At 28.6% G+C, this 12,769-nt stretch overlaps 1 protein-coding gene across 4 annotated transcripts in view; it reads right to left on the bottom strand.

Moving 5' to 3' along the window:
• Dcps (Decapping enzyme, scavenger) overlaps positions 1 to 12,455 on the bottom strand; it is a 408,912-nt gene extending 396,457 nt beyond the window's left edge. The window contains exon 1 of one of the 4 annotated variants that reach the window (XR_012756355.1): positions 11,991 to 12,455. Coding sequence is in view for 2 of the 4 variants with exons in the window: in XM_075365577.1 (XP_075221692.1) it covers positions 11,991 to 12,237 (247 nt within the window). In the remaining 2 variants the exon portion in view is untranslated. The remainder of the gene's footprint in view (positions 1 to 11,990) is intronic. The other 3 variants (XR_012756354.1, XM_075365577.1, XM_075365576.1) reach the window with 3 other exon arrangements.
• Positions 12,456 to 12,769: the final 314 nt, after the last annotated feature.

The following is a 12,769-nucleotide window of genomic DNA, read 5'->3' as shown; positions in this document are numbered from 1 at the left end:
GTATAATGGATAATCACCTTATGAAGGGCACTGTCATCATCTTCAAAAGCTGATTCAAAGTCAGACATTGATGTTTTAAGGTTAGTTCATGGTTTATTCCTCTCTCCATAGAATGGATTAGCATTATAATTGACTAAGTACTGATAACGCAGTGCAGGCTTTTACCTGGGCACGAGTCAACTGCTTCTATAATTTGGATCGTGTTTTCCTCGATCCTAAGCATATCTACTATGATACATAAAGTATGAAAAAATGTAGGTTGTTCAAAGAATTGCTCAGAATCGCTGCTTTATTAACAAAAGTACTAGATTTTGATAGCCAACTGGTTAATTAAAATGAAAATGTCAATATTCAATGACAGAATCAAATCCAAATAATAGATTCTTTTTAAGCAAAGTATTCATATCAAATCCTGTATTATTGAAATTTTTTATAATGGTTAAATCTGTAATAACATTTTGCTCATACACAGATCATTAATTAATGATCTCAAGCTCTGAATTTATGATGATCAAGCTCATAACTGAATTTGATAAATGTATTACATTATTAGTCATTTATTTTAAGACCTAAGTTACTGAGCAATCCTGGAAATACAATGTCATGTGTCTTTTGGATAATATGAAAATAATGTACTGAAAGATAAATAAAATATAAGCTTTTATTTATCTGTTAACAAAATAAAACATTTTGAAATTAATTATAAATAAAAAAATAAATAAATAATTTATTCAGTTTGTAAAATTTAAAAAGTAAATTAATTTTTTATATAATTAGGAATGTTTAACACAGTTAAGTTAATGATCTACAGCAACTACTAAAAGTACTACATCCATATTATTGGGAAATTGCTTACTAATTCATGGGAAAGGCATAAAACCAACTGGAAGAAGGGGGTTAATTTGAAAAATTGTGTTGTAATAAGAAGTTACTGCAACATTGTTGTCTACTGCAAACTTTGGCCAAAATAAATTTTTTTTTGCATTATACTGTGGATAGTGAAGGTCCATAGTATAGTAGTCTAGAACAGAATGATATTAGTTAATTTGCGGAAAATGCACTTGTTCTATTTCTTGTGGAATAAGACTGATTAGAATTAATATTACTTTATTATTAAAAAATAAACCATCAATGATATACATTTTAAAAAAAGGTACCTACAGACTTTCTATTTTGTTCAAGTTGTTCCCAAAACCGTTCTGCTTGTGAAAATTTATCAAAATTGTTGCATTTTTAATGAAAAACTTAACTAAAGTAATAACGTTTTTAAAAACTATGAGTTTTTCGGTCACCTTTGCAGGCACGATCATAGCTGGTGTTCCTGTTCTCACATTTACGCTATTATAGGCAGTATTTCTGAGTAAGTAAAAAAATATTTACAATGTGATTATTTGGCAAAAGATTTTTCACAGATATTTGACAAATGTTCAAACAGTGACTTAGTGCTAATGGTGCTATGTAGAACTTTTAATGTTTATTCTATCTTTGTTTGTCGCTTATCTCATTTTTAAAGTAAAGAACAGGATTGAGTTCTATGTGACCTTCTGGTGAAATAGGGTGTTGAATAATCTATGGATATTTCTAAAATATCATAGTACTAAAAGTACTACATCCATATTATTATGAAAAAAATAATTTAATATAAGCTATCAATAAATTAAGAACATGAGAACAATGCTGATTCATTAAAAATAAGGCAGTGATATTTTTCAGTTATGTGGGAAATTGTTTACTAATTCATGGGAAAGGCATGAAACCAACTGGAAGAAGGGTTAATTTGAACAGAGGGTTTACATGAGGTTGGAGATTTAAGTGATGTAGTTGAATATGTCTGTCATGGGTTAGTTTTCTGGGAAATTTGAACACGCATTTTTGTTAGTTGGTTAATGTGTGATATAGTCAAGAAAATTTGTGTTTGTATTCAGCTACGAAACTTAATTTTAGGTGTGTTTATATTATCAATTTATGATTTACTGCCTTCATCAATTTATAACTATCAAGTCTCTGGCTATTAATAATCATGGAAGGATGTTATATGAGCTTTTTTGCAAATGAAATCTACAAGGTTATTCTACAAGAGGCTCAATCATTACACCTAAAAATAGGGATGGCTACTTCTGGTGTTATTACTACAATATGACAGTAATGCTTTTTTTTTGGTTATTGAAATTAATTTTAAAACTATGATGCTGGATTTATTCTCATCTCTAAGTAAAGAAACTATTTATGAGAAGAAATATTGAATAACATTTGTTGTAACAATAAAAATATTAATCTCTTGATTATACATTTGCAAAGGTTTTCTTAGAAAAAAAAATCCGACAATTACCATGATATTGTTAATCAACTTCGATTACTTTATGTGGGGTCACCTTAAAAGCAAAGTGTTCCACAGTAGACTTGCTACAACGGAAAAACTGAAGGAAAAGATCCGAGAAGCAATTGCGGAAATTCCAGTTGAGATGTTATGTCAAACCATGAACAATTTAACGAAGAGACTTCGTGAGTGTTTACGTAGAAGAGGAGGTCACCTGGAAGATGTCATCTTTAAAAAATAAACTAAAATGAATGTATGTATCCTAAAATGGCAACATTTGTACAATTACATGAAATAAAATTCATTTTCTAAAAAATTTTTTCATTAACGTTATTTAATTCTTTTAATTTCCCATTTCTTTGAATCACCCTGAAAGTTATATATAATTTATATATTTAACATTAATTTTACAAGATTAGTGAGTAAAGGTTATGCTCGGTTAGGAACATAATCTAACCAAACATAAACTACGCTCAGTAACCTCATCTAATTAACATTAAATATACAAATTATACAAAACTTATTAATAAGAAAAGTAAACTAAGTACAATAATTATTGGCACTTAAAAAAGCGCAAATTTAATGCACCACAGTTAACACTGAAAGGATGTATGATAAAACTAATAAAATAACCCACATTTTTCTTAGTAAAAATCTTTGTTGGTCAGCCTGTGTAAATAGTAAAATAAAATATAAATTGATCTAATTAAGAAAGGGTAGTAGAGTTAATTTTATGAGTAATTCTGGGCAAATACTTTATTAAATTTGGTCAAACTTTAATATACCATACAATCAGTAAAACACAACATCTAAATGATGGAAGTTTGTACAGCAGGTGACCCAAGCAAGTTCAAAGTCTGTGCCATATCATCAGTATGGTAGGCAATTAACTATCAGTTTTGTGAGTTATTAAGTCCTTTTCAGATGCTAATCTGTCTGTGCAGAGAGGTAAAGGTTAGAGTTAAGGTTATAATTCTGTGGAGAGGTTAAAGATAAATTACTAAGGTATGGCCATTCTTAATACAATCTTAGAAACTTGGAAAAATTTATGTTTAAACGGAAATACAGTTACTATAAGAGAGACTACACCACATGTTTTATAATATAAGTCACATGTATAATGGATAATCACCTTATGAAGGGCACTGTCATCATCTTCAAAAGCTGATTCAAAGTCAGACTTTGATGTTTTAAGGTTAGTTCATGGTTTATTCCTCTCTCCATAGAATGGATTAGCATTATAATTGACTAAGTACTGATAACGCAGTGCAGGCTTTTACCTGGGCACGAGTCAACTGCTTCTATAATTTGGATCGTGTTTTCCTCGATCCTAAGCATATCTACTATGATACATAAAGTATGAAAAAATGTAGGTTGTTCAAAGAATTGCTCAGAATCGCTGCTTTATTAACAAAAGTACTAGATTTTGATAGCCAACTGGTTAATTAAAATGAAAATGTCAATATTCAATGACAGAATCAAATCCAAATAATAGATTCTTTTTAAGCAAAGTATTCATATCAAATCCTGTATTATTGAAATTTTTTATAATGGTTAAATCTGTAATAACATTTTGCTCATACACAGATCATTAATTAATGATCTCAAGCTCTGAATTTATGATGATCAAGCTCATAACTGAATTTGATAAATGTATTACATTATTAGTCATTTATTTTAAGACCTAAGTTACTGAGCAATCCTGGAAATACAATGTCATGTGTCTTTTGGATAATATGAAAATAATGTACTGAAAGATAAATAAAATATAAGCTTTTATTTATCTGTTAACAAAATAAAACATTTTGAAATTAATTATAAATAAAAAAATAAATAAATAATTTATTCAGTTTGTAAAATTTAAAAAGTAAATTAATTTTTTATATAATTAGGAATGTTTAACACAGTTAAGTTAATGATCTACAGCAACTACTAAAAGTACTACATCCATATTATTGGGAAATTGCTTACTAATTCATGGGAAAGGCATAAAACCAACTGGAAGAAGGGGGTTAATTTGAAAAATTGTGTTGTAATAAGAAGTTACTGCAACATTGTTGTCTACTGCAAACTTTGGCCAAAATAAATTTTTTTTTGCATTATACTGTGGATAGTGAAGGTCCATAGTATAGTAGTCTAGAACAGAATGATATTAGTTAATTTGCGGAAAATGCACTTGTTCTATTTCTTGTGGAATAAGACTGATTAGAATTAATATTACTTTATTATTAAAAAATAAACCATCAATGATATACATTTTAAAAAAAGGTACCTACAGACTTTCTATTTTGTTCAAGTTATTCCCAAAACCGTTCTGCTTGTGAAAATTTATCAAAATTGTTACATTTTTAATGAAAAACTTAACTAAAGTAATAACGTTTTTAAAAACTATGAGTTTTTCGGTCACCTTTGCAGGCACGATCATAGCTGGTGTTCCTGTTCTCACATTTACGCTATTATTGGCAGTATTTCTGAGTAAGTAAAAAAATATTTACAATGTGATTATTTGGCAAAAGATTTTTCACAGATATTTGACAAATGTTCAAACAGTGACTTAGTGCTAATGGTGCTATGTAGAACTTTTAATGTTTATTCTATCTTTGTTTGTCGCTTATCTCATTTTTAAAGTAAAGAACAGGATTGAGTTCTATGTGACCTTCTGGTGAAATAGGGTGTTGAATAATCTATGGATATTTCTAAAATATCATAGTACTAAAAGTACTACATCCATATTATTATGAAAAAAATAATTTAATATAAGCTATCAATAAATTAAGAACATGAGAACAATGCTGATTCATTAAAAATAAGGCAGTGATATTTTTCAGTTATGTGGGAAATTGTTTACTAATTCATGGGAAAGGCATGAAACCAACTGGAAGAAGGGTTAATTTGAACAGAGGGTTTACATGAGGTTGGAGATTTAAGTGATGTAGTTGAATATGTCTGTCATGGGTTAGTTTTCTGGGAAATTTGAACACGCATTTTTGTTAGTTGGTTAATGTGTGATATGGTCAAGAAAATTTGTGTTTGTATTCAGCTACGAAACTTAATTTTAGGTGTGTTTATATTATCAATTTATGATTTACTGCCTTCATCAATTTATAACTATCAAGTCTCTGGCTATTAATAATCATGGAAGGATGTTATATGAGCTTTTTTGCAAATGAAATCTACAAGGTTATTCTACAAGAGGCTCAATCATTACACCTAAAAATAGGGATGGCTACTTCTGGTGTTATTACTACAATATGACAGTAATGCTTTTTTTTGGTTATTGAAATTAATTTTAAAACTATGATGCTGGATTTATTCTCATCTCTAAGTAAAGAAACTATTTATGAGAAGAAATATTGAATAACATTTGTTGTAACAATAAAAATATTAATCTCTTGATTATACATTTGCAAAGGTTTTCTTAGAAAAAAAAATCCGACAATTACCATGATATTGTTAATCAACTTCGATTACTTTATGTGGGGTCACCTTAAAAGCAAAGTGTTCCACAGTAGACTTGCTACAACGGAAAAACTGAAGGAAAAGATCCGAGAAGCAATTGCGGAAATTCCAGTTGAGATGTTATGTCAAACCATGAACAATTTAACGAAGAGACTTCGTGAGTGTTTACGTAGAAGAGGAGGTCACCTGGAAGATGTCATCTTTAAAAAATAAACTAAAATGAATGTATGTATCCTAAAATGGCAACATTTGTACAATTACATGAAATAAAATTTTCTAAAAACTTTTTTCATTAACGTTATTTAATTCTTTTAATTTCCCATTTCTTTGAATCACCCTGAAAGTTATATATAATCTATATATTTAACATTAATTTTACAAGATTAGTGAGTAAAGGTTATGCTCGGTTAGGAACATAATCTAACCAAACATAAACTACGCTCAGTAACCTCATCTAATTAACATTAAATATACAAATTATACAAAACTTATTAATAAGAAAAGTAAACTAAGTACAATAATTATTGGCACTTAAAAAAGCGCAAATTTAATGCACCACAGTTAACACTGAAAGGATGTATGATAAAACTAATAAAATAACCCACATTTTTCTTAGTAAAAATCTTTGTTGGTCAGCCTGTGTAAATAGTAAAATAAAATATAAATTGATCTAATTAAGAAAGGGTAGTAGAGTTAATTTTATGAGTAATTCTGGGCAAATACTTTATTAAATTTGGTCAAACTTTAATATACCATACAATCAGTAAAACACAACATCTAAATGATGGAAGTTTGTACAGCAGGTGACCCAAGCAAGTTCAAAGTCTGTGCCATATCATCAGTATGGTAGGCAATTAACTATCAGTTTTGTGAGTTATTAAGTCCTTTTCAGATGCTAATCTGTTCTGTGCAGAGAGGTAAAGGTTAGAGTTAAGGTTATAATTCTGTGGAGAGGTTAAAGATAAATTACTAAGGTATGGCCATTCTTAATACAATCTTAGAAACTTGGAAAAATTTATGTTTAAACGGAAATACAGTTACTATAAGAGAGACTACACCACATGTTTTATAATATAAGTCACATGTATAATGGATAATCACCTTATGAAGGGCACTGTCATCATCTTCAAAAGCTGATTCAAAGTCAGACTTTGATGTTTTAAGGTTAGTTCATGGTTTATTCCTCTCTCCATAGAATGGATTAGCATTATAATTGACTAAGTACTGATAACGCAGTGCAGGCTTTTACCTGGGCACGAGTCAACTGCTTCTATAATTTGGATCGTGTTTTCCTCGATCCTAAGCATATCTACTATGATACATAAAGTATGAAAAAATGTAGGTTGTTCAAAGAATTGCTCAGAATCGCTGCTTTATTAACAAAAGTACTAGATTTTGATAGCCAACTGGTTAATTAAAATGAAAATGTCAATATTCAACGACAGAATCAAATCCAAATAATAGATTCTTTTTAAGCAAAGTATTCATATCAAATCCTGTATTATGCCCTTACTGTTTTATTGAAATTTTTTATAATGGTTAAATCTGTAATAACATTTTGCTCATACACAGATCATTAATTAATGATCTCAAGCTCTGAATTTATGATGATCAAGCTCATAACTGAATTTGATAAATGTATTACATTATTAGTCATTTATTTTAAGACCTAAGTTACTGAGCAATCCTGGAAATACAATGTCATGTGTCTTTTGGATAATATGAAAATAATGTACTGAAAGATAAATAAAATATAAGCTTTTATTTATCTGTTAACAAAATAAAACATTTTGAAATTAATTATAAATAAAAAAATAAATAAATAATTTATTCAGTTTGTAAAATTTAAAAAGTAAATTAATTTTTTATATAATTAGGAATGTTTAACACAGTTAAGTTAATGATCTACAGCAACTACTAAAAGGACTACATCCATATTATTGGGAAATTGCTTACTAATTCATGGGAAAGGCATAAAACCAACTGGAAGAAGGGGGTTAATTTGAAAAATTGTGTTGTAATAAGAAGTTACTGCAACATTGTTGTCTACTGCAAAGTTTGGCCAAAATAAATTTTTTTTTTGCATTATACTGTGGATAGTGAAGGTCCATAGTATAGTAGTCTAGAACAGAATGATATTAGTTAATTTGCGGAAAATGCACTTGTTCTATTTCTTGTGGAATAAGACTGATTAGAATTAATATTACTTTATTATTAAAAAATAAACCATCAATGATATACATTTTAAAAAAAGGTACCTACAGACTTTCTATTTTGTTCAAGTTATTCCCAAAACAGTTCTGCTTCTGAAAATTTATCAAAATTGTTACATTTTTAATGAAAAACTTAACTAAAGTAATAACGTTTTTAAAAACTATGAGTTTTTCGGTCACCTTTGCAGGCCCGATCATAGCTGGTGTTCCTGTTCTCACATTTACGCTATTATTGGCAGTATTTCTGAGTAAGTGAAAAAATATTTACAATGTGATTATTTGGCAAAAGATTTTTCACAGATATTTGACAAATGTTCAAACAGTGACTGAGTGCTAATGGTGCTATGTAGAACTTTTAATGTTTATTCTATCTTTGTTTGTCGCTTATCTCATTTTTAAAGTAAAGAACAGGATTGAGTTCTATGTGACCTTCTGGTGAAATAGGGTGTTGAATAATCTATGGATATTTCTAAAATATCATACTACTAAAAGTACTACATCCATATTATTATGAAAAAAATAATTTAATATAAGCTATCAATAAATTAAGAACATGAGAACAATGCTGATTCATTAAAAATAAGGCAGTGATATTTTTCAGTTATGTGGGAAATTGTTTACTAATTCATGGGAAAGGCATGAAACCAACTGGAAGAAGGGTTAATTTGAACACAGGGTTTACTTGAGGTTGGAGATTTAAGTGATGTAGTTGAATATGTCTGTCATGGGTTAGTTTTCTGGGAAATTTGAACACGCATTTTTGTTAGTTGGTTAATGTGTGATATGGTCAAGAAAATTTGTGTTTGTATTCAGCTACGAAACTTAATTTTAGGTGTGTTTATATTATCAATTTATGATTTACTGCCTTCATCAATTTATAACTATCAAGTCTCTGGCTATTAATAATCATGGAAGGATGTTATATGAGCTTTTTTGCAAATGAAATCTACAAGGTTATTCTACAAGAGGCTCAATCATTACACCTAAAAATAGGGATGGCTACTTCTGGTGTTATTACTACAATATGACAGTAATGCTTTTTTTTGTTTATTGAAATTAATTTTAAAACTATGATGCTGGATTTATTCTCATCTCTAAGTAAAGAAACTATTTATGAGAAGAAATATTGAATAACATTTTTTGTAACAATAAAAATATTAATCTCTTGATTATACATTTGCAAAGGTTTTCTTAGAAAAAAAAATCCGACAATTACCATGATATTGTTAATCAACTTCGATTACTTTATGTGGGGTCACCTTAAAAGTGTTCCACAGTAGACTTGCTACAACAGAAAAACTGAAGGAAAAGATCCGAGAAGCAATTGCGGAAATTCCAGTTGAGATGTTATGTCAAACCATGAACAATTTAACGAAGAGACTTCGTGAGTGTTTACGTAGAAGAGGAGGTCACCTGGAAGATGTCATCTTTAAAAAATAAACTAAAATGAATGTATGTATCCTAAAATGGCAACATTTGTACAATTACATGAAATAAAATTCATTTTCTAAAAAATTTTTTCATTAACGTTATTTAATTCTTTTAATTTCCCATTTCTTTGAATCACCCTGAAAGTTATATATAATTTATATATTTAACATTAATTTTACAAGATTAGTGAGTAAAGGTTATGCTCGGTTAGGAACATAATCTAACCAAACATAAACTACGCTCAGTAACCTCATCTAATTAACATTAAATATACAAATTATACAAAACTTATTAATAAGAAAAGTAAACTAAGTACAATAATTATTGGCACTTAAAAAAGCGCAAATTTAATGCACCACAATTAACACGTCAGTACCAAATAGTGACTGAAAGGATGTATGATAAAACTAATAAAATAACCCACATTTTTCTTAGTAAAAATCTTTGTTGGTCAGCCTGTGTAAATAGTAAAATAAAATATAAATTGATCTAATTAAGAAAGGGTAGTAGAGTTAATTTTATGAGTAATTCTGGGCAAATACTTTATTAAATTTGGTCAAACTTTAATATACCATACAAGCAGTAAAACACAACATCTAAATGATGGAAGTTTGTACAGCAGGTGACCCAAGCAAGTTCAAAGTCTGTGCCATATCATCAGTATGGTAGGCAATTAACTATCAGTTTTGTGAGTTATTAAGTCCTTTTCAGATGCTAATCTGTTCTGTGCAGAGAGGTAAAGGTTAGAGTTAAGGTTATAATTCTGTGGAGAGGTTAAAGATAAATTACTAAGGTATGGCCATTCTTAATACAATCTTAGAAACTTGGAAAAATTTATGTTTAAACGGAAATACAGTTACTATAAGAGAGACTACACCACATGTTTTATAATATTAGTCACATGTATAATGGATAATCACCTTATGAAGGGCACTGTCATCATCTTCAAAAGCTGATTCAAAGTCAGACTTTGATGTTTTAAGGTTAGTTCATGGTTTATTCCTCTCTCCATAGAATGGATTAGCATTATAATTGACTAAGTACTGATAACGCAGTGCAGGCTTTTACCTGGGCACGAGTCAACTGCTTCTATAATTTGGATCGTGTTTTCCTCGATCCTAAGCATATCTACTATGATACATAAAGTATGAAAAAATGTAGGTTGTTCAAAGAATTGCTCAGAATCGCTGCTTTATTAACAAAAGTACTAGATTTTGATAGCCAACTGGTTAATTAAAATGAAAATGTCAATATTCAATGACAGAATCAAATCCAAATAATAGATTCTTTTTAAGCAAAGTATTCATATCAAATCCTGTAATATGCCCTTACTGTTTTATTGAATTTTTTTATAATGGTTAAATCTGTAATAACATTTTGCTCATACACAGATCATTAATTAAAGATCTCGAGCTCAGAATTTATGATGATCAAGCTCATAACTGAATTTGATAAATGTATTACATTATTAGTCATTTATTTTAAGACCTAAGTTATTGAGCAATCCTGGAAATACAATGTCATGTGTCTTTTGGATAATATGAAAATAATGTACTGAAAGATAAATAAAATATAAGCTTTTATTTATCTGTTAACAAAATAAAACATTTTGAAATTAATTATAAATAAAAAAAATAATAAATAATTTATTCAGTTTGTAAAATTTAAAAAGTAAATTAATTTTTTATATAATTAGGAATGTTTAACACAGTTAAGTTAATAATCTACAGCAACTACTAAAAGTACTACATCCATATTATTATGAAAAAAATAATTTAATGTAAGCTATCAATAAATTAAGAACATGAGAGCAATGCTGATTCATTAAAAATAAGGCAGTGATATTTTTCAGTTATGTGGGAAATTGTTTACTAATTCATGAGAAAGGCATGAAACCAACTGGAAGAAGGGTTAATTTGAACAGAGGGTTTACATGAGGTTGGAGATTTAAGTGATGTAGTTGAATATGTCTGTCATGGGTTAGTTTTCTGGGAAATTTGAACACGCATTTTTGTTAGTTGGTTAATGTGTGATATGGTCAAGAAAGTTTGTGTTTGTATTCAGCTACGAAACTTAATTTTAGGTGTGTTTATATTATCAATTTATGATTTACTGCCTTCATCAATTTATAATTATCAAGTCTCTGGCTATTAATAATCATGGAAGGATGTTATATGAGCTTTTTTGCAAATGAAATCTACAAGGTTATTCAACAAGAGGCTCAATCATTACACCTAAAAATAGGGATGGCTACTTCTGGTGTTATTACTACAATATGACAGTAATGCTTTTTTTTGTTTATTGAAATTAATTTTAAAACTATGATGCTGGATTTATTCTCATCTCTAAGTAAAGAAACTATTTATGAGAAGGAATATTGAATAACATTTTTTGTAACAATAAAAATATCAATCTCTTGTACCTACATTAAAACTATATCAGATCAACTTTCTACAATCTAACTAGATTACAAGAAAAAATAGGGTAGCAAGAAAATACAAGAAATATTCGGGTATTTCTAAAAATTAAATAAAACAAACAAAACACATGCAAGTAAACAAATGGATTACCGTTTAAGCTGAGTTTAGAAGTACATTCATAATTATGAACAGAATTATACGATTTCTCGAGAATGCTGTTATTGCATAAGTTTTGCGCCGTTTTATAAGAAATCGGAAGTTTTTCAAGAAAAATAATAGCTGGTTCGCCACTGTTTGGAAATCTCCCCTCAAGACACACAGTTTTTCTTTTGTTACTACTACACAAAACGCGCTTGGTAGAGAAGTCAAACAAATCTGTAGCACTGTTGAACACCATCTTATTTCAAACCGACCGATAAGTTCAATAAAAACAATCAGATTTTTGAACGGATATGTATTTGCCCAACGTCGATCAAATATTAAACTATTTAGAAAAAACAATCTACAGATATTTACCAAAACTGAACTTAAAATAAATAATTCATAATCCACTTTGTATATTTTTAAAACACAAAGAAAGCAGTATTTCTTTCATTGGGCAGTACAAACATAACCAATGCAATGTTAATTCTTCATTCTTCTGATAGATAGCGATAAATTACTTTTTAATGTGTAAACTATGAAATCTAAGTGCAGGTACACATATTTTTTAAACATTCCCTTTTGACAAAAAAAAAATGTTTCATCACGTAGTTATCTAATGTCAATAATTGTCTTTTGTTTGAACCAATTGTTATTCGAAGATTTCTAATTTAATTAAAAATTACTTTTACAAAAACAATATTTCTCTCACGGTGGGTAAAATGATAAATCGAATACATACGAAATGATACATACGAATTTTTGTAATCTTATGATTATGCGATGCC

Source organism: Lycorma delicatula, chromosome 5 (assembly GCF_047948215.1).
Source record: "Lycorma delicatula isolate Av1 chromosome 5, ASM4794821v1, whole genome shotgun sequence".
Taxonomy (NCBI): domain Eukaryota; kingdom Metazoa; phylum Arthropoda; class Insecta; order Hemiptera; family Fulgoridae; genus Lycorma; species Lycorma delicatula.
Note: the sequence above shows the minus strand (reverse complement) of the source record. Positions and strands in the feature narration are given on the sequence as shown.